Raw genomic sequence first — 22,464 nt, forward strand, 5'->3', positions numbered from 1 at the left:
TCTGATCAAATCTGATCAGAGAGGGATCGTATGGCTGCCTTTACTGCAAACAGATTGTGAATCTATTTCACTATGAACCGATCACGATCTGTGGAGCTGCCCCCCCCCCCCCCCCCCCCCCCGCATGCAATACCTGATTCGGCCGGCGCGAGTCCCCTGGTCTCCACTGTCTCTTCTCCGCTCTGGACTCCAGGGCTGCAGCTTCACTTTACTTTTTGCCGAGGGAAGTTTAAACAGTAGAGGGCACTCTACTGTTTAAACTTCCTGTCGGGACAGGAAGTAAGTGAAGCCAGCCAGAGCCCAGTGCGGAGATGGGACAGCAGAGAGAGTGGGGACACGCGCAGGCGGAACAGGTAATGTATTTGCCGCTAGTGTCGGTTGTCGGACATTCGAACGCCGCTATCGACGCACTCCCGACCCGCCGGCTTCCTAACGGACAGATCGACGGGAACGATCGATTTTGGGCGGAAATCGATCGTTCGGTCAGCATTTGTGCAACGATTTCACAGCAGATTTGATCACAGTGATCGAATCTGCTGTATAACGTCGGGAGAATCGTTAAGTGTATGGGCCCCTTAAGTGTTCGAGACCTACCCTATAGAGCAATATTAATCCATGCCATGCACTGAGGAGGATCAGCCACTCTGTATTCATGTTGGATTATTGAGGCTCTGTAATATTAACAAGCTGACTCATCATTACATTCCAGCGGTTCTGGGGGTGGAGGTGTGGTTAGCTTACATAGACAAAAAAGGGGTGATTTGCATATTCAGCAGTGATGCATTGTGGGAGACATCATATGCTCACTCCACTCTGAATAATCACAAATACCTGTTGTTTTAAAGAGAGTCCTGAAGCGAGAATATATGTCCTCACCAGGAACTCATTCCTCTTTGACCGCCACTGAGTACCATCAGGAGGTCGGCACGGCGATGGGGACCCCTGTGGCCCCGACCTATGCCGGCCTCTTCATGGGCCACTGGGAGCAAATTACATTTATTCATAGAGGGAATGGGTTCCTGGAGCAGATTAAACTCTGGATCCGCTATATTGATGATATTCTGGTGGTGTGGGAGGGTCAACAGGATGAATTTGAGGAATTCATGTTGTACATTAATTCGAATAATGTGAATATGGACTTTACCCAGCATCTAGACCAGGGGTCTCAAACCCAATTTACCTGGCGGCCGCAGGAGGCAAAGTCAGATGAGGCTTTACCTGGCGGCCGCAGGAGGCAAAGTCAGGATAAGGGATTTCACAAAAAAAGTAAATCAGCAGCTCCCCCGCCCCCCCCCCCCCCCCCCCCCCCCCCGGTCCCTTGCATTGAGTTTTATTTCAAAAATCAAATTCACACTGAAGCTAACTATTTTGCCTATTTTACCTTATAGTTCGCTTCACCCATTACAAGTAATCCGCCGTGTCCCCGCGGCAAAACGAGGGCTGCAGAGCCCCCAAATCGCCCGGGAGGCAATCCGCCGGCATTTCCTGGAAGGGGCAGAGCTTTCAGCTTCAGCTCTGCCCATCCTGACGCCCGCCCCTCTCTATGAAGGAAGAGTGAGAGGGGCGAGCAGAGGGTGGCGATGCGTCGCTATTGACGTCAGGAGGGGCAGAGCTGAAACTGAAAGCTCTGCCCCTTCCAGGAAATGCTGTCGGATTGTCCCCTGGGCGATTTGGGGGCTTTGCAGCCCTCGTTTAGCGGCAGGGATGCGGCGGATTACTTGGGAGCACTGAAGCGAACTATAAGAAAGCTTTTGCCGGCGCGGGCCACAAAATATTGTATCGAGGGCCGCAAATGGCCAGCGGTCCATGAGTTTGAGACCCCTGATCTAGACTTTCTAGATAAAGACATATCAGTACTAGAGGGTGTAATACTAAATAAAACTTTCAGAAAGAAATCAGCAGTCAATTCCCTTTTGAGTGCCATTAGCTACCATCCCCCGACCACTATCAGGGGGGTCCCCTATGGAGAATTCCTCCGTTTACGGAGGAATGCTAGTACCTGGGAAGATTTTTTAGAGCAGTCCACGAAATTAAAAGCTAGACTCATGCAGAGAGGCTATGAATCAAAAATAATTGAACAGGCCTTTACAAAAGCAGCAAATAGAGACAGAGACTGTTTATTATCCCCTAAAAAAGCTAGCAATATCCAGAGATATTCTATATGCACTTTTCCTTCTCATCTTTGTATGAACCAATAAAACAAGCCATTAACAGAAATTGGTGGATCATACAACAGGATAAATCATTGAAAGATAAAAGCTCCCTTCCCCCTGTGTGTCCTATAAACGTGCCCCTAACCTGAAAGATAAATTGTCCTGTAGCGAATTTATAAGTCCACAAACGACTTCTTCCAATCGACCCATGGGGTAATTTTAAATGCCATAATTGCTCATGTTGTAATTTTATTATACAGAGCAGCATTTAAGCCACTTTGGATGAACCTGCAGGATAAAACAGTTTATCAGTTGTAGAACAAAGGGTCTGGTCTATGCATTGGTCTGCCCCTGCCAGCGGATTTATATAGGGGAGACTACCAATATGTTAAAAGAACGCTACCAAGCTCACTGTAGATCTGTTCCGAATGGTGCGGGATGCCCGAGAGTCGTCCAACATATGAGACAGGCCCATGGGGGGTGATGTAACTCTCCTTAAATTTCTAGGAATAGAACAGGCTACACGGGACAGAAGAGGGGGAGATTGGAACCGTATGCGTCCCCAGAGAGAACGTTTTTGGATTTCCTTCTTTGACGCGACGGAACCACTTGGTCTAAATGAGAGAAATCATTTTTCTGTATTTATCTAAGATTGAGGTTGCTTGTAGATAATAATTTTCTGTATATGTTTTTATGGTAGGCCAGTGCCAGGTTTCCCTCCTAACCATTATGTTGTTTTTATCCACTCTAGATAATGTGAACTGTGCTTGTGTCGTTGGACTGCTCCACACGGGGTGGTGAGTTTACAACCATTATACCACTTTTGTATTAAATTATAGTATATTCTCTCTAGTACCCCTCCCTCTGTGGATCACCCCCAATGCCAGTAAGTATAAGCAATAAATAATTTTTATAGAATTGACTTTTGCCTTAAGAGAAGTAATTCCCTTGTTTTCTTATTTTTGACCACAAGATGGCCACAGGTGGCGCTCCTGGCCTGGATTAAGGTTCGTTGCGTAATTACGTAGCTGATGACGTGTAGTAAGCGCTCCATTTTCCGCGTTCCAGGCGCTTGTGATGCGTCCCATTGCGCCACCCGGACGTGATGTAATGGTCACGCGTCTCACGTCTGCTTGGACATGGCACGGCGTGCGCTCCAACTGCCTTTAGATGCAGATGCTTCCAGGTCTAATGCGGCGGACACGTAGGGGTACGATTTTGCTTCTCTGTAAGGTAGGAACTTATTTAAGGGGTATTATTCTTTGGGGCTGATTGTTCTGATGATGCGGCCACAGTCTTTGATGGCGCCAAAAGGCTGTAGACCGCTCCCACTAGCCTGTACCTCTCTCCATCTTTTTAACATAATTGATGCTGTTATGCCTTTTAATGGATTTTAAAGTGTTTTTGTTACCTGGAAGCAGGGATGCTCATCCAGATCCCGGGTGCCCGGGAAATTCGGGTATCCGACCATTTTTACCCTATCCGGTCGGATCTGGATTCCATATAGTTGGGCAGATATCTGGATAGCTATCTGCAGAAACTTTCACCACCGACCCGGATACTCGCGGATTTCTCCCGGATTACAGGTTCAATAGCAAAAACCACCACCTTTTTCTCTCTCTCTCTCTCTCTCTCTCTCTCTCTCATTTTGGAGGGATTTTTCTTGCAGACATTTGTAGTATGTCAAAAGCAAGCTCACAAATCTTGGCTGGGAATTGAACCCAGGTCCACTGCATGGAGGGCAGTTATGCTCACCACTATACCACCAACCACACACACAGCAAAGGACAGCACTTTGAAGTCTAGAAGATTCCTGGGCAAGGGTGGGAAGGATGAAAAGTTAGGTGGCCATGCAACCATTCCTGCTAACCTAAAGCTTACTTATAGACAGTCATATGAGACACATGCTGGGTGCAGGGCTGTGTGGTGAATGATCCTATAGACAGTCATACGAGACACATGCCGGGTGCAGGGCTGTGTGGTGAGTCAACACATTGGCTTAAGACTTTACCAAATCCAATGCCCCAATATGGGGAAGCTTCTCTGTTTGCTGGGTTTTTTTTTAAGTGTGGTGTCACAGTTCACTCATCTCTTCAACCACAAGAAAAGCCCCGGAGTAGTCTTAGCTACCGTAATATCTATGTTACGGCAGGTAAAAGTGGCATTAAACTTCTTGGAGCAGACTTACTTCCTCCCTCCAAAAGACACACATACATCCCCATAAAATCAAGTAGCAGCAACAACTAATCACTGGGAACTCTTGTGCAGTAAAACCCCCATTATCCAGCACCGACGGGGATTGGCAAATGCCGGATAAGTGTAGTTTCTGGTTGCTTGAGAGTCAATGTCAAAAATAGGCCTAGCTAATAAAAAAAAAAAACGTACTATACCCAACACTATATACCAAACTGAGTATTAATGTTGAAATACAGTCATTTAAAACAAATTAATACAAAAGACAGACTTACCTTAATGTAACAGAGGTTTATTACTGCATGAAGAACTGTAAAACAAGATTTATGCATCCTGCAAGGTCAGAATTTTTCCTTCCGGATGCTGAGACTTCTGGATAACTGTATAAGACTCGCAGTATGAGAAGGGCCAACAACATTATCAAGGACAACGCTCACCCCAGAAATGCCATGCATGAGCTCCTTCCATCAGGTAGACATTTGGACCAATCTGCATACACACAAACAGACTGAAAACCAGCTTTTTCCCGTCTGCCATAAACTTGTTAAACTCTGAAGCCTCTCTGAAAAAATTAACACTGTGTACAAACTCTTTAAATATTTGAAAAACCTGGCATACTTGTATAATTCCACCTTCTCTACCTTTGTTACTATCACTATGTGGTTTATTCTTTAGCCTTACGCACCCTCCATTAACTTAAGGGGCACTCCCTGTTTGATTAGCCTTTGACAGGCAGCCTATTGGGCCAATCAAAGTGCTGGGATCTCATCCTGTGAAGCCAGGGGCTCAGGGCGGGATCAGTGGTGCGTCCGTTAAGCTAATGGAGCACGCGTAAGTTAGCAATACTGCAGCATAGAGTGCGCTGGAGATTTTTACCTCGCACTCCTGTCATTAAGCTGCACTGCTTTAGCATTGGCAACAGATAAACAGACATTGTCAGACAAAATCAAGAATAATAGTCAAGTAGTGTAGGTGGAAAACATTTACAGCATGAGGGTAATAATACACCTGGGCAGGAAATATTGCACTACAGAGGTGCTAGGAGGGTGCTGCACCCCTGGAGGACCAGAGCGGGTGCAGGGGAGTCTCTGCTGTCTGAGGGGTAGGATTACCGCAGAGGGTGGGCTCAGCGGGGAAAGGAAAAAGTTCAGCAGGAGGGCGGGCTCAGCAGGGGAGGGCTAGAGTTCAGGAGGAGGGCGGGCTCAGCAGAGGAGGGATAGAGTTCAGGAGGAGGGCAGGCTCAGCAGGGGAGGGATAGCGTTCAGCAGGAGGGCGAACTCAGCAGGGGAGGGATAGAGTTCAGCAGGAGGGCAAACTCAGCAGGGGATGGATAGAGTTCAGCAGGAGGAACGCCTGAAGGTGCTGCTACGCATGTTTGTTCTAGAGGAGATGGTCCTATAATGGTGGCCCAATGGGAGGAGCTTGGTGGCCCTTGACCTCATTCTTGCCGTGTGGAGATCAGGAGGTGGCAGGGATAATCCAATGAACTTTGCCACAGTGCTAATCTCTCTATGGAGTTTGTACCTGTCGCTGGTAGAGATGGCCCAAACTGTTCACCGGTGGGCAGTTCCTGGTGAACTTGGGCTGTTGACTGTAAAACAGAGACACAGAGAGAGGGAAATCTCCTGTCCTCAGTTCAGTCTGGATAAATGGGAGCTTATGATAGTCTCATATCTGCAGCTCAGAGCAGGTAAATAATGTTATATAGAACTTTCCTGGAGTCTCACTTTCTTATTTTCACTGTAAGGGGTTGTATCCTGACTCTGAATTATGCACAGCAGTGAAATCAGAGTGATTTAACCCCCCTGGCGGTAATCCCAACCGATGCTCGGGCTCTGCTTTGTGAGCTGAGAATGGTAAACCCGAGCTCAGGTCAGGCTGGCAAAAACCGCTGCATGAGCAGTGTTCCTGGGTCCCGTACACTAGCAGCGCTGCACAGCAGTACCCAGGCTGCTCTCCCCGGCTGTCTCCCTTCTCTCTACCTTCTCCCTTGTCTGTCTTCGGGCGCCATGATCCCCATGTCCCCACTATTGTTCCGGGGACCCAGCGGCAGATCAGTGCGGTGGTGGCGGCGTGACATCAACAGGGGGCGGGACTAATTTTAAAGTGGAGCTAAACTTATTTTTTTACCCAAAAAAAGTGCAATGTGTGTGCGTGTGTGTATAAATATTATATATATATATATAAATATAAATATATAAATATAAATATATATATATATATATATATATATATATATACACACACACACACACACACACACACACACACACACTGCCGCCTGCACCGACCTTGGCCTGGATTTTGACTACTCCCTGCCTGCCGCCTGCACCGACCTCTGCCTGGATTATGACTACTCTCTGCCTGCCTCATTTGTACAGTTTCACAATTTTTTACATTTATTCATCAATTTCATTAATTCAACAAATTTGTGTTCTACTCTTTTATTTATATAATGAGAGAAAGTCTATCAGGCGTTTATTCTGACATATTTTGGTGAGTTATGACATAAGATTTGGAGGCCTAAAATACTTGAAAAAAATGTACCGCTTTTGACTCAATTCCAGAGAGGAATGCACTGTCAGGGAGTTTACTCAGCTCCCAGCAAAAACAAATATTGATAATTTCAGCACTCTTGTGTTATCAGGAGTGTTTGTTCAGCCAGATAAAAGTGTTTTGGCTTTTGTTTACTTTTCAGGAGAGCCATGGCTGCATATGACTGCAGATCCTGCCTCAATTGTATAGATAAAGCACCTAGTTTATTAACCCTTACTTTGGAAAATAAAAAAGTGAACACAAAGCAAGTTCTAACTAGGCTCAGTTCTATATGTACCCATAATTATCTCATCAGGTCAATTCAGTTCAGGGACTTTAACACTTTATAAACCAATGCACTGAGTAGCATGTAAAAATCCTCAGCATTCTGTGTATATATGGTAAAAAAGTAAGAAAAAAACAAAACAATGTGCATCAGAACATTGGTGGCCAATGATGATTATTTAACAAAACATTTCCCACACTCTGCACAGAATAAAGCTTCTCACCAGTGTGAGATCTCTCATGTGTGACAAGTTGTGCTTTACTTACAAAACATTTCCCACGCTCAGCACATGACTAGGGCTTCTTGCCAGTGTGATATCTCTCATGACTGTCAAGACTTGATTTATGAGCAAAAGATTTCCCACACTCGGCACATGAATAGGGCTTTTCACCAGTGTGAAATCTCTCATGTGTGACAAGATGTGATTTATCAGTAAAACATTTCCCACACTCAGCACATGAATAGGGCTTCTCACCAGTGTGAGATCTCTCATGTACGACAAGCTGTGATTTCTGAATAAAACATTTCCCACACTCAGCACATGAATAGGGCTTCTCACCAGTGTGAGATCTCTCATGAAAGACAAGACTTTTTTTATGCCCAAAACATTTCCCACACTCAGCACATGAATAGGGCTTCTCACCAGTGTGAGATCTCTCATGTGTGACAAGATGCGATTTCTCAGTAAAACATTTCCCACACTCAGCACATGAATAGGGCTTCTCACCAGTGTGAGATCTCTCATGTATGATCAGATGTGATTTCTGAGTAAAACATTTCCCACACTCAGCACATGAATACGGCTTCTCACCAGTGTGAGATCTCTCATGACAAACAAGACTTATTTTATGCCCAAAACATTTCCCACAATCAGCACATGAATAGGGCTTCTCACCAGTGTGAGATCTCTCATGTCTCACAAGATTTGATTTCAATGTATAACATTTCCTACACTCAACACATGAATAGGTCTTCTCACCAGTATGAGATCTCTCATGTTGGACAAGATATGATTTACTCACAAAACATTTCCCACACTCAGCACATGAAAAGGGCATCTCACCAGTATGAGATCTTTCATGTCTGACAAGATTTGATTTCTCAGTAAAACATTTCCCACACTCAGCACATGAATAGGGCTTCTCACCAGTGTGAGATCTTTCATGTCTGACAAGATTTGATTTCCACACAAAACTTTTCCCACATGTGGAACAGGAATGAGACCCTCCAGCAGGGGGAGAGCTGTGTTGGGTATGAGGCCCCTCAGGGTTAGACAGGTGAGGGGAGTCTGGGGGAATATTTGATATAACCAGGATATCTGCAGGAGACTCTTGTCCAGTGACATCATGATCCGTTGTACAGTCTGTGGATACAGAAAGACGAGTCTCTGAGAGGTACCCGATTCCGGGACTCCGCCCTGTGAATAGAGAAACATCATCACTTCCTGTTAGAGAATTCTGAGGGGAGGAGCAATTATCATTAGGGATGAAAGGAAAGAGGATGGTCGGCACTGCTGTACAACTTCCTTTATTTGGCAATGTGCAGACAAGTAGGCTGTGTGTTACATCATCACTTCACAGTCCATAAGAAGAGACTAAACACGTACCGGTGCGGGGGTGGGTAATGGTGGGTGCTGGTTGCTGGGAGCCTGACGGCAGTGTCACACACAAGCACTTCTTCAGAGGCTATGACAAGGGGGTGGGGCTATATCTGCTCTAGTTGGAGAAAGTGCTTTACTGTAATAGTAACCTGCAATCCAAGATTACAGTGTGGGGAGGTCAGGGAGAGCGAGCCCAAACAACACGGCCGCTATTCCTAATGGAATTACAAGTCCTGCTGCAGCAGCTAATTATACAAGCCACTAACATAATATCCCATGATGAATATAGGTCAGGCCATGCAGAGCAGAGAATCTGGCTGACCTCGTCCACATATACAACAAGGACTGCCTGATTAGGGGAAGCTGGGCTTATGAAGGTTTAAAAGTTAACTTAATATTTCCTCTGTGCACGCTACACGCGCTAGTGGCAGCGTAGTGTGCGTTACTTAGCAACAGCCGCTGCCTTGATTTCCCACGCAGTAGTGATGTGTTGCTCCCACGATACTTCACTAAAGCGGCCGCTACGTAACGTGCACAGAGGAAATACTAAGTCATGTGACGTAGCATGTACAGAGGAAATACTAAGTCATGTGACGTGGCATGCACAGTGACAGATGAAATAAGTAGCTTTGCTCTATTAGCGTTCGTAACAGTAGTTTAGTCACGCTGTTTGGCAGCACTATAGTTAGTGAATCAACCCCATTGTGTTTTATAGCATGTAAATAGTAACTGTTGAATTGCACTAAAAGAGGAGAGAGTCAGGAATAGATACGGCACCTATTCTGCTGAACTTCTGAGACACAATCTCCTCCCCAGTTCTCCCTGAATCTCGCTGTTGCCCATCCTCTAATGGCCAATCTCTCTGTTTCTTTTAAATTAAAATAAAGGTTACTTATCAAATAACTTTTAAACATTCCTAACCCCAGCTTCCCCTAATGGCTAACAGCGCTATAGCTAGTGAATCAACCCCAATGGCCACAACTCATTAAGATCATTGTGGTGATAATAAGGCAAGTGGAAACATCACCACACATCAAGTGGTGATAATAAGGCAAGTGGAAACATCACCACACATCAATCTGGGTTTTACATGTTAATTCACTAGAGAACCTTGCCTTATTAACATGTAGTGATAAGCTTTCACAGTGAGAGTTCTGCCTTATCACTCCAGTTTTCACCTTTGTAGTTATTCTCACATGCAGTAGGTAGGAAGAGTAGGAGCACACACAGGAAAGATGTGGCCCCACACCCTGCTGCCAGGGTGAATTCAGCAAGGCTGGGTAGGACAGCAAGGGAAGGGGGGAGAGAGAGAGAGAGAGAAGAGAGAGGAGAGAGAGGAGAGAGAGAGAGGAGAGAGAGAGGGGAGAGAGAGAGAAAGGAGAGAGGAGAGAGAGAGAGAGAGAGAGAGAGAGAGAGAGAGAGAGAGAGAGAGAGAGAGAGAGAGAGAGGGGAGAGAGAGAGGAAAGAGAGAGAGAGAGAGAGAGGAGAGAGGAGAGAGAGGAGAGAGGGGAGAGAGAGAGAGAGAGAGAGAGAGAGAGAGAGAAGAGAGAGAGAGGAGAGAGGAGAGAGAGACAGAGGGGAGAGAGAGAGAGAGAGACAGGGGGGAGAGAGAGGGGAGAGAGAGAGGGGGGGGGGGGGAGAGAGAGAGAGAGAGAGAGAGAGAGGGGGGGGGGGGAGAGAGTGTGAGTGAGTGTGTGTGATTGGTGTGTGTCTCTCCCCTACCTCTCTGTCTATGACTATGAGTATGTTTACTCAGCTTCCTTGGTCGCCCATGGCTAGGCCTATTCTGAGTGGAGCCTGTCCTGTTAAACCTCTGTATGGTCTTGGCCACCATGCTGCAGCTCAGTGTCAGAGTGTTGGCGAACTTCTTATAGCCTAGGCTATCTTTAGGTGGAGCAACAATTCTTTTTAAGTTCCTCAGAGAGTTCTCTGCCATGAGGAGCCATGCTGAGCTTCCAGTGACCAGTATGAGGGAGTGTGAGAGCTATAACACCAAATGTACCACACCTGCTCCCCATTCACACCTGAGCAGGGATGATCACCTACCTGAATCACATGAGGTTTAATAAGCGCAGGTGTGCGGCGGGGATAGAATGTGTTATTTACCCATAATTCCCCCGTCCACCCTGCGTTCCAAAGAGGCTGCAAGTGTCCTATTAGTTGCAGAAAAAGTGTTGTGTACACCGCTGCAACCCACCAATCCTTATGACAGTGCACGACCGGGTCAGCAAAGCCCACGTGACAATACAAAAGCAGAGGATCCGCACTTGTCCAGGATTCCGACTCTTTATTTAGGACATATCCAATAAATCAAATTCACAAGCATCAGCAGGCTGACATGTTTCGAGCTGCACTAGCTCTTAATCATAGCTGATCAGACAATGGTAAAAGCCTCCATAAATAGGGGACGTTCATGCACCTATCTCTCCAAACTCCACCCAAGGGAGGAGTAGGCTGGTCATTAAGGTGCAAGGGGAGGTGAATTACCTCCTATCTAACTGGTACAAAATGTATGCAACACAGAAGTTAAAAAACTCAATGACATTAAAAAAAACATTAAAATACCATAAAAATACCCAGGTACAAAGTTACAAACTCTTAGTTGTGTTGCAAGCCTCACTGCACGCACTTCCTCCTTCACGATTCAGGTCGGTGATCATCCCAGCCCCTGAGACCTTGTAACACTAACCAGTCACATGACCTCAGGGAGGGAAGGGCCTGAACCAATTCCCTTCCTCTGCTAAGTTCTCTCCTAGGACATCATTTTTCACCTGATTCTTCTCAACACTCAAATGAAAAAGTACTGTAAAATTATTAATTTTTTTGTTGCTTAAAAGGCCATCTATTGATAAGATATAAAAATATCCCCAAGGAGAACACTTAGGAAAAAAGTGAATTGGATTGGGCCCTGAAATGTCTAATTGAGTAGAATTTTGACATTTTTCGCCCAAGGGTGTCCTCACTTTTGTTGCCAGCAGTTTAGACATTAATGGCTGTGTGTTGAGTTATGTTGATGGGACAGCAAATTTACACCATTATACAAGCTGTACACTGACTGCTTTACATTGTATCAAAGGGGTAGATTCATGAAACTGTGGTAATATTACCACACATACTGAGAGGAAGATGATCTGTACTGTGCCCAGCAGGGACATATTTATTAGTCAGTGTAATAATGCAATTGCATTACTAATGTTTAGCACTCACCAATTCTCATCTCTGCAGTAATGTCTTCCTCCTTAGATGCTCTCATCACGTCCCTCTCCTCCATAGACTGCTGATCACACCTCACATACGCCTCTTCTTCCTCTTTTCTTGTCCCCATCATGTCACCCTCCTCCATAGACTGCTGATCACTCCTCACATACGTCTCTTCTTCTTCCTCTTTCTTTATCCTCATCATGTCACCCTCCACCATAGACTGCTGATCACTCCACACATACGCCTCTTCTTCTTCCTCTTTCTTTATCCTCATCACGTCCCCCTCCTCCATAGACTGCTTATCACTCCTCACATACATCTCCTCTTCTTCCTTTTTTAGTGTCCCTATCATGTCACCCTCCTCCATAGACTGCTGATCACTCCTCACATATGTCTCTTCTTCTTCCTCTTTACTTGTCCCCATCATGTCACCCTCCTCCATAGACTGCTGATAACTCCTCACATAAAATTCACATTCTTCCTCTTTAACCACAGCATTTGCTTGTATCAGTTCTCCATCCTAATCACACAAAATAAGAAGAACTTTATAATGTGAACACAGATAACAAAAGAGACAACAGGAAACAATGCCACATAGATTGGTGTCTCTAATGACACTCAGTTCCACCTACCTGATAATGGCGGGGGGTGGGGGGATCTTCCTGTAGACGACCCCGGGAATAAAGTGGACCTGTACATCTCTCGGATGGGTTTGTGTTACTGAACACATCTGTAAGAAATACACACACTGACTGCATACATTGTCTCTATGTGTTTATCAGATGATGGGGGATCTGGGTGGACAATCCTGGGAATAAAGAGGACCTGTACATCTCTCTGGTGGGTTTCCATTACTGGATCCATCTGTAGGAAAAACCAGGGCTGTGGAGTCGGTACAAAAATCCACTGACTCCGACTCCTCTAATTTGCATATTAAAATCTTGTTGATTGAAAGTATGTAACATAAAATGCATCTCTTAACTGCCAACGCTTAAGAATTTTAAAACACGACTGAAGTGAGAAGGATATGGAGGCTGCCATATTTATTCCCTTTAGTCATAGACTAAAACTAGTCCTTGGTAAGAGTACTTGTAAAAGGCACAGGCCGGAACAAAGAACATCTATCAGGCCCTAGGCAACGTAACTGTGGGTACATGTAAGAGTGATGTGCAGGTACACTGCAGGGGAATGAGGGGATTCTTCCTCTAGTACACATTCTTCATGCACAATCTGAGCATGGATCAGGCCCTAGGCAATGTAACTGTGGGTACATGTAAGAGTGATGTGCAGGTACCCTGCAGGAGAACGAGGGGATTCTTCCTCTATTACACATTCTTCATGTACAATCTGAACATGGATCAGGCCCTAGGCAACGTGACTGTGGGTACATGTAAGAGTGATGTGTAGGTACCCTGCAGGAGAACGAGGGGATTCTTCCTCTATTACACATTTTTCATGCACAATCTGAACCAGGATTATGGGTGATAGACAACGCCTTTGTGTTCAATGTGCACAACATTCTCAGTGGCTTCCCTGCAGCTCCATGGGGAGTATAGTACTACTGTGTAACTTAAAGTAAACCTGAGACAGATGAAAGTTTTATACATACCTGGGGCTTCCTCCAGCCCCCTTCAGGCTAATAAGTCCCTCACTGTCCTCCTCCGCCACCTGGATCGTCTGCTATGAGTCCAGGTACTTGAGCCAGTCTGGCGTAGTGCGCATGCACACACTCCGCCGCCGGGAGCGTACTACACCTGCGCAGCACTATTGCACAGATGCAGAATGCTCCTGACTGTGGAAGAGCGGCACGTGGCTGGACTGCGCTGACTGGCTGAATTACCGGGACTCACAGCAGAAGATCTAGGTGGCGGAGGAGGACAGCGAGGGACTGATTGGCCTAAAGGGGGCTGGAGGAAGCCCCAGGTATGTATAAAATTTTTCTTTTCATCTGTCTCAGGTACCCTTTAATTCGTAGTCACCAATCCAAATTTTACCAACATATCAAATTATTTGATTTCATGAGCAAAGAGAGTGCATACATTTGCATAGACCAGCATCAGCGCAGAATTATTTCCATCTCATTGACCATCTCTATTAGTGACACAGCTACACATCAGGCTTTATACTTACAGCATAGATGTTATTTAGTATATATAAGAGATTCCTGTGTACACATCATATATACAGTCACAATCAGATATGTATATCTGACTTTAAAAATACGGGGACTGCAGCACAAGTAACTATTTTTGATTGGTTTGTTTCATTTTTGTAGACTAAGCACAGCTATTACTGTCTGTATAAATTATTTATGATGACTATTATCTGAGAAATAGAACATTTTATCATATTGTCTATTTTAATTACAGTTTAAATTCATTAGGAGTCGGAGCATTTTTTCCCAACTCCGACTCCAGGCACCCAAAATTGCTCCGACTCCGACTCCACAGCCCTGGGAAAAACACACATTAACTGATTACTATGGGCTCAAATTAACGAAGCATTAGCACGTTGCAAAGTATAAATTACCGACTAGTGAGGTAAATTACCTACTACTACTAGAAATCAGCATGTGGTAAAATTGACAGACTAGGGAGAAAGCCAATAGGAAGAGCCACCTGGTCCTGCTACTCACCTCATTTGATCAGATGCACTGTCGGGTGGGACATCAGAAAGAGAAACAAAATACAAGAGCAGCAGCACTTGACAGTCAGGCTATTGGCCCAAAGTGCAGGAATATCGTACTTTGAAGATACTGGACCTGCCAGGCTCTGGGCGGGCTCAGTGGAGAGCTCATTAAGTGTAACGAAACACTCCTTAAACTATCTGAGCCAAGAGAAATGTAACTGCGCACGCTGTGGCTGCATAGTGTGCGCAGGGGATAACATTTGCTGCTGTTATTGAGCTGCACTGCTGTAGCAATGCTGCTTAGTGAATCAACCCCATGATCTGTTTGTGTTCATCAGATGAGGGGATCTAGGAGGACCCCAAGTACTGCTTCCTCCATTACAAGTAACAGACAATATCCTCTTACCAGGTGATGTGAGGGGCGGCTGATTCTCCATCATGGCGTCCTTGTAGAGGTCATGTTGTCCTTCAACATACTGCCCCTCCTGCATGGAAAAATAGACGGTGACATGGCTATACTGGGAAAGAAATTGCATTACTGGGGTGGGGGACATTACATACTGGATGATAATGGCAATGCTGGGGGACACAGGGGGACATGGCTATACTGGGGGAGAAATGACATTACTGGGGTGGGGGACATTATATACTGGAGTATAATGCCAATGCTGGGGGACACAGGGGGGATATGGCTATACTGGGGAAGAAATGACTTTACTGGGATGGGGGGACATTACATACTGGAGGATAATGGCAATGCTGGGGGACACAGGGGGACACATGGCTCTACTGGGAAAGAAATGGCATTACTGGGGTGGGGACATTACATACTGGAGGATAATGGCAATGCTGGAGGACACAGGGGGGACATGGCTATACTGGGGGAGAAATGGCATTACTGGGGTGGGGACATTACATACTGGAGGATAATGGCAATGCTGGGGACACAGGGAGGACATGGCTATACTGGGGGAGGAATGGCATTACTGGGGTGGGGGACATTACATACTGGAGGATAATGGCAATGCTGGGGGACACAGGGGGGACATGGCTATACTGGGGGAGAAATGGCATTACTGGGGTGGGGGACATTACATACTGGCGGATAATGGCAATGCTGGGGGACACAGGGGGACATGGCTATACTGGGGGAGGAATGGCATTACTGGGGTGGGGGACATTACATACTGGAGGATAATGGCAATGCTGGGGGACACAGGGGGACATGGCTATACTGGGGGAGGAATGGCATTACTGGGGTGGGGGACATTACATACTGGAGGATAATGGTAATGCTGGGGACACAGGGGAGGGGGAGGGGGGGCATGGCTATACTGGGAAAGAAATGGCCTTATTGGGGTGGGGAATTTATACATTTGTCTAATTGTTCAACCGCAGCATAAATTGAAAACACTAGTAAGTTGCCCAGTCAGCACCCGGGCCCTGAAAAGGTGCAGGAAACATACATAAAATCAAGAACAACCGAGCCGCAACCTGGATTTAAAGGCTATAAAAGCTCACATTATTATTGTATCACAGTATAAAAGCAGAACGTTTCGGCACACAGGCCTTTGTGAAGTGCATGAAGGAACTGAAGTGAGAGGGATATGGAGGCTGCCATATTTATTTCCTGTTACACAATACCAGTTGCCTGGCATCCTGCTGATCCTCTGCCTCTAATACTTTTACCCCCAGACACTGAACAAGCATGCAGCAGATCAGGCGTATCTGACGTTATAGTCAGAATCTGCAGCCAAATAGATCAGCAGGGCTGCCAGGCAACTGGTATTGCTTAACAGGAAATAAATATGGCAGCCCCCATATTTTTCTCACTACAAGTGGTCCTTTTATTTGTTACACCGGATACAAATCCTGCAATAAATCTGCATTGTGCCAACATCCGGCTTTCATGGAAGCAGACATATTGATAACATCCTGTGTTTACAAATTAGCTGCTCTGCTGTGCAGAGAAGATTCCTGAGCTGACACAGCTGAGAGATCAAATTACAACTTGTGATTAGTCACAGATGAGGGGGAGTTAGACAGGCTAAACTCTCTTAATACATACAGGGTGCATTTCTTTATGTTTTCCTCGTGTCCTGTGCAAGAGTTCAGGTCCACTATAAATGAAATCTGCACTAGGAGCAGCGGCTGGATAGTGTACTGGATACAGGAAACAGAAGGATCGGACCAGCACCATATAGGTTATATCATTCATTTACATAAATAGGATAGAGAGTGTGCTGGGGTAACACAAATAGCACAACACAAGAGAAAGTACCCTGTATAGCTCCACACGGACCGCAACAATACATTAGTGATGGTCTAGTAGATGCAAATAACTTTGAGTTGATGCAAATCTCGGCAGCTTGAAAATTAACCAAAATTAACCAAATCCTCCTGAGGTAAAATTCGATTGGTCCATTTTCAAGCTGCATAAAAATTTGCATAAACTTGCATCAACTCGAACTTATTTGCATCTACTTGACCATCACTACAATAAATCGAAAAAATCTTTATTATCAAATTACAATACAATCCAATTAAAAGCAATTAAAAAAGAAAAATCAGTGAAAGGTGAAAAGAAGTAAAAATACAAAATCACATGTCCTCCTCATTCAAAGTGTTAACCTCCCTGGCAGTAAGCCTGACACAGTGTCAGCTAGCCGCCGCAGAGGATCGCATGGCCCCGCGAGGATTTTTTTAAAATAAAAATGGTGTTATTTAACCTCCCTGGCGTTCTCACGGCTGCGCATGGTTTTTACACTTAATTTTTTTTTTAATCATGTAGCTAGCCTAGCGCTAGCTACATGATACCCCCCTCCCAGCGGAATCCCACCCACCCTTCCGATTGCCACCGGCGATGATGGCCTTCAGGAGATCCCGTTCTGAATGGGATCTCAGTCAGGGCTTCCCCCGTCGCCATAGCGACGGCCAGAATGACGTCATCGACGTCATAGGGAGTCCCGATCCACCCTTCAGCGCTGCCTGGCACTGATTGGCCAGGCAGTGCACGGGGTCTGGGGGGGCGCTCGTTATGCGGCGGATAGCGGCGCATCGGCAGTGATCGTCTACAACACGCAGCAAGCGAAGTGCTTGCTGCGTGTTTTAAAAAAAAAAATATTGAAATTCGCCCACCAGGGCCTGAGCGGCACCCTCCGGCGTCTCGCTAAGGAGAACGCTAAGGAGGTTAAAGCTAGCACTTCGCTAGCTAACCATGTCCCTCAAGTGCCTCCGGTCCCCTCTGATCACCGCCGGTATACGTATCCCCCAGGGACCCCGCGATGGCGCAGCCTCCCAATCAGCACCCGACTTCAGTATGGGGAGGATCAGAACTGTGATGATGATGATGCGTCATGTCCGATCGTCGCCATAGCGACGAGTGAAGCGAATTGGGAAGGTGCGGCTCTCGCGGGATCGCGGACGGGTGAGTGTTGCCGGCGGCGATCGGGGGGATAACAGACCGGTGCCGGGGGACTTGGGGGCCACAGTTAGCTAGCCTAGTGCTAGCTAACATTAAAAAAACACTTTGAATTAAAAAAAATCCCTCCCACGGACAAAGCCACCTGCGTACCACCAGGGAGGTAAAATATGCAATGTAAACAAATCACACGTGATAAACATTAAAAAAAAAAAAAAAAAAAAAGAATAACGCTAAATAAATGACAAATCAAAATATGCAAGGAAAAAATTCCAGCAAAAAAAATCAGCAAATCAGGTGAACAAGTGTCACAAGCCGCCCCAGAAGGGGTAAATAGCAATAATGGTAGAGATAAATGTCTATAATGTAACGTGCACCGTGTAATAGCAGCAATACAGAATGACAAGGAAAGTGCTCACGTGTAATAGAAGAGATGAGGGGGACTGCAGGACTACCAACCACAAAGCCTTAAAGGACAACTGTAGTGAGAGGGATATGGAGGCGCGTACATTTGAAATCAGCGCCGGTAGACTTGGGTGCAGAATACAGCCTGTATATGACTGATCCTGCTTCTGCACAAGTCTGGGCCGTATTAATTACTATTCCCCCTCCAGGCCGCCATGGATGGTGGGGAATGAAATAATTCGGCTTTCAGCGATTGCTGGAAGCCGAATTATTGTGCTTTTTAAGCAACTTCAGCTCTGTCTTCTGACGGCGCCGACGTTACTCACTGAGCGTCGCTATAGACTGATTCCCATTATAGTCTATGGCGGTGCTGGCTGCGCCCAAATCTAGCAGCGCTGAAAAGCACTGCTCCGTATGGAGGCTGCCAAATGCATTTCCTTTAAGGCTGCTTTCACAGTGGGATGTTACAGGCGCACGTTAGAGCAGCCTGTAACACAGCCCAAATCACAGTAATGAAAAATCAATGGGCTGTTCACAGTGCCCACGTTGCGTTACAGTGTAATGCTACACATTGAATGAAAGTGCAGCATGCTGTGTGTTATACGCGGTTTTACCTGCGTTAGACTGTTTGCACATGCTCAGTAATGTGTGTTTTTTTTATTTTTTTCGTGCAGGAGAGGAGGAGGGGAGAGTCCGCTATTGTGGCCAGCCACATGGCTAATTAATATGCACTGCACTGTTTACTTCCTGGAGCGGCCTCTTATTGGCTGGCGGGACCACGTGATGCGGAGTGTTCCGATCACGTGCTCTCCACAGTCTTCTTCCGCATGCGCCATTTTGTCCGATAGTATGCCTCATTTTTCTCTTGGATATATCACAATGGTACATGCTAGGCTGGCTTCAGCATGTAGCATTGTAGTGTGTTGTGTTGGTGGTATAATGGTTAGGATAGCAGCCTACCGAGCACTAGACCTGGGTTCGATTCCCGGCCAATGTATGTAAGCTGGCTTTTGAAATCCTACAATTCCCTAAGCAAGCTCATTTTTCTCTTGGATATATCACAATGGTACATGCTAGGCTGGCTTCAGCATGTAGCATTCTAGTGTGTTGTGTTGGTGGTCAAATGGTTAGGATAGCAGCCTACAAAGTGGTAGGCCTGGGTTCAATTCCTGGGCCTAGCCAATGTATGTGAGTTGGCTTTTAACATCCTACAAATCCCTAAGCAAGCTAATTTTTCTCTTGGATATATCATAATGGTACATGCTAGGCTGGCTTCAGCATGTAGCATTGTAGTGTGTTGTGTTGGTGGTATAATGGTTAGGCTAGCAGCCTACCGAGCCCTAGACATGTTTTCGATTCCCGGCCAATGTATGTAAGCTGGCTTTTGAAATCCCACAATTCCCTAAGCAAGCTCATTTTTCTCTTGGATATACCACAATGGTAGATGCAAGGTTGGCTTCAGCATGTAGCACTGTAGTGTGTTGTGTTGGTGGTATAATGGTTAGGATAGCAGCCTACCGAGCACTAGACCTGGGTTCGATTCCCAGCCAATGTATGTAAGCTGGCTTTTAAAATCCTGCAATTACCTAAGCAAGCTAATTTTTCTCTTGGATATATCACAATGGTACATGCTAGGCTGGCTTCAGCATGTAGCATTGTAGTGTGTTGTGTTGGTGGTATAATGGTTAGGATAGCAGCCTACAGAGCACTAGACCTGGGTTCGATTTCCGGCCAATGTATGTAAGCTGGCTTTTGAAATCCTACAATTCCCTAAGCAAGCTCATTTTTCTCTTGGATATATCACAATGGTACATGCTAGGCTGGCTTCAGCATGTAGCATTGTAGTGTGCTGTGTCGTTGGTATAATGGTTAGGATAGCAGCCTACAAAGTGGTAGGCCTGGGTTCAATTCCTGGGCCTGGCCAATGTATGTGAGTTGGCTTTTGAAATCCTACAATTCCCTAAGCAAGCTCATTTTTCTCTTGGATATATCACAATGGTACATGCTAGGCTGGCTTCAGCATGTAGCATTGTAGTGTGTTGTGCTGGTGGTATAATGGTTAGGATAGCAGCCTACAGAGCGGTAGGCCTGGGTTCAATTCCTGGGCCTGGCCAATGTATGTGAGTTGGCTTTTAACATCCTACAAATCCCTAAGCAAGCTAATTTTTCTCATGGATATATCATAATGGTACATGCTAGGCTGGCTTCAGCATGTGATATAGTGGTGAAGAGAGCTACCTACCAAGCATACCACGCACTCAGACCTGCGTTCAATTCCCGGCCAAGGTATGTAAGCTGGCTTTTGAAATCCTACAATTCCCTGGAAGACAAGACCCTCCTCTGGGAGGAGGCAGGAGGGAGTCCATCGAGTAGAAATTCTTCTTATTAGGCAGAAATCAGTTCGGTGGGGAAAAAAATTTGAATTCCGTAAAATTCTACGGAATTTCATTTTTTCCACATACTACCAACTGACATTGTTTCCAATCGACGAGTCCAATTCACCTCAAGGTTCTGGTGGGAACTGTGCAAAGTCCTTGGAATTCACACATCACTCTCTTCCAGATTTCACCCCCAAACTAATGGCCAAACAGAAAGGAGTAATCAGACCCTCGAGCAGTATCTCAGGTGCTTTACTTCAAACTCCCAAGACAACTGGTCCACCCTCTTACCCACTGCAGAATTTGCCTTTAATAATGCTGTGCATTCATCCACCAACCAGTTGTAACATACAGTATGTGGAAAAGGCAGCTGCGGTGAATAGCGCTACCACCGCAGCTGCCTTCAGTGCTCATACCAGCAGAGTTTCCGGGCCTCAGACGTCTAGCACGCCGAGGCCGGAACTATCAGTTGCACATAGGGTTGCCCTGTCGCGTGCGCATAGACAGGACCTTTATGCGGGGAGGAGGCGCGTCAGCTGACCGGCTGGTCGGCTGACGTCCGAGGGGACGCTCGCCGCTCCCCATTGGTTGATCATTGGGGGCATGCCTGGAGGGTCTCCCTCTGCTTCATAAGCCTTGGCAGGTCACTCGCAACTTGTCTGCTGTTGCGAATACTCTGTGTTAGCGCTCAGAACCTTAGATAGTTCCGGTGTGCTTTAAACCGGGAGGAAACTGGGGATTTCACACAAGATAGGAATTGTTTGATTATCTTTCGCATTAACTTTCTGTTATTATTTGTTTATGACTCTGGCTTGCTCTGACTATTCTCTTGCTCAGTGATTCTGTACCTTAGCACATTTGATCTCGTTGCCTACCCTGCCTGATTATATCTTCCTGACTCTGCCTTCCGATTTTGTACTGCATCTGTCTGTCTGTTGCCGAACCCGATCTGTCTGACTTCTCTACTCTCACCAGAGGGCCCTTGTCTCTGGTGAGAGGCTCTCACTGATAGTACCCACCAGCTCCTCTGGTGAGGTACAGCTTTAATCAGTATTACTGTTGCACCAAACACCATCAAGTATTTGTTGTCAGATCAGTTTCTGATATACCAGCATTATAGGTGATTCTGCAGATCACCTTATAATCCGGTATATTTCTGCATTATAGGTGATACTGCAGATCACCTAATAATCATAATTCTGACGATTGCTGACACAAATCGTTACACAAGTCTCCATTTTTCTAAAGCCGCATCTACACGCGTAGATGCGGCGGCGATGTGGCTTATCAATCGAGCCGCTAATGCGGCTCGATTGATAAGATCCGCCAGGACGGATCTCCCCACCGCCGATTCCCTGCTCGTTCCCCGCGAGGGGACAATGGCAGGGAATCGAGCAGAAGATAAGCGGCGCCAGCGGGGACGAGCGGGGAATCGAATCCGGCGCACGTGCGGCGAGCGGGGACGCAGAAGAGGCTATCCGGCGGCTAATCGAGCCGCCGGATCGCAGCCTCATCTACCCGTGTAGATGAGGCTTTAGTTACAAGAAGTGCTGAGACATTCACAGGAAAAGGGGAGGAGATTTGCTAACAAATTTAGAAGGGAGGGACCAGACCTTGCACCAGGAGATCTTGTTTGGCTCTCTACTCTAAATTTAAAACTTTGT

At 46.1% G+C, this 22,464-nt stretch overlaps 1 protein-coding gene across 1 annotated transcript in view; it reads right to left on the reverse strand.

Moving 5' to 3' along the window:
• Positions 1-7,026: 7,026 nt before the first annotated feature.
• The window catches only part of LOC137537221 (uncharacterized), a 256,733-nt gene continuing 241,295 nt past the window's right edge, over positions 7,027-22,464 (reverse strand). The window contains 4 exon segments of the mRNA XM_068259321.1: positions 7,027-8,584; positions 11,975-12,488; positions 12,601-12,698; positions 15,003-15,081. Of these exon segments, the coding sequence (XP_068115422.1) occupies positions 7,461-8,584; positions 11,975-12,488; positions 12,601-12,698; positions 15,003-15,081 (1,815 nt within the window). The 3' untranslated portion in view covers positions 7,027-7,460.

This window comes from Hyperolius riggenbachi, chromosome 10 (genome assembly GCF_040937935.1).
Source record: "Hyperolius riggenbachi isolate aHypRig1 chromosome 10, aHypRig1.pri, whole genome shotgun sequence".
In the NCBI taxonomy this organism is placed as follows: domain Eukaryota; kingdom Metazoa; phylum Chordata; class Amphibia; order Anura; family Hyperoliidae; genus Hyperolius; species Hyperolius riggenbachi.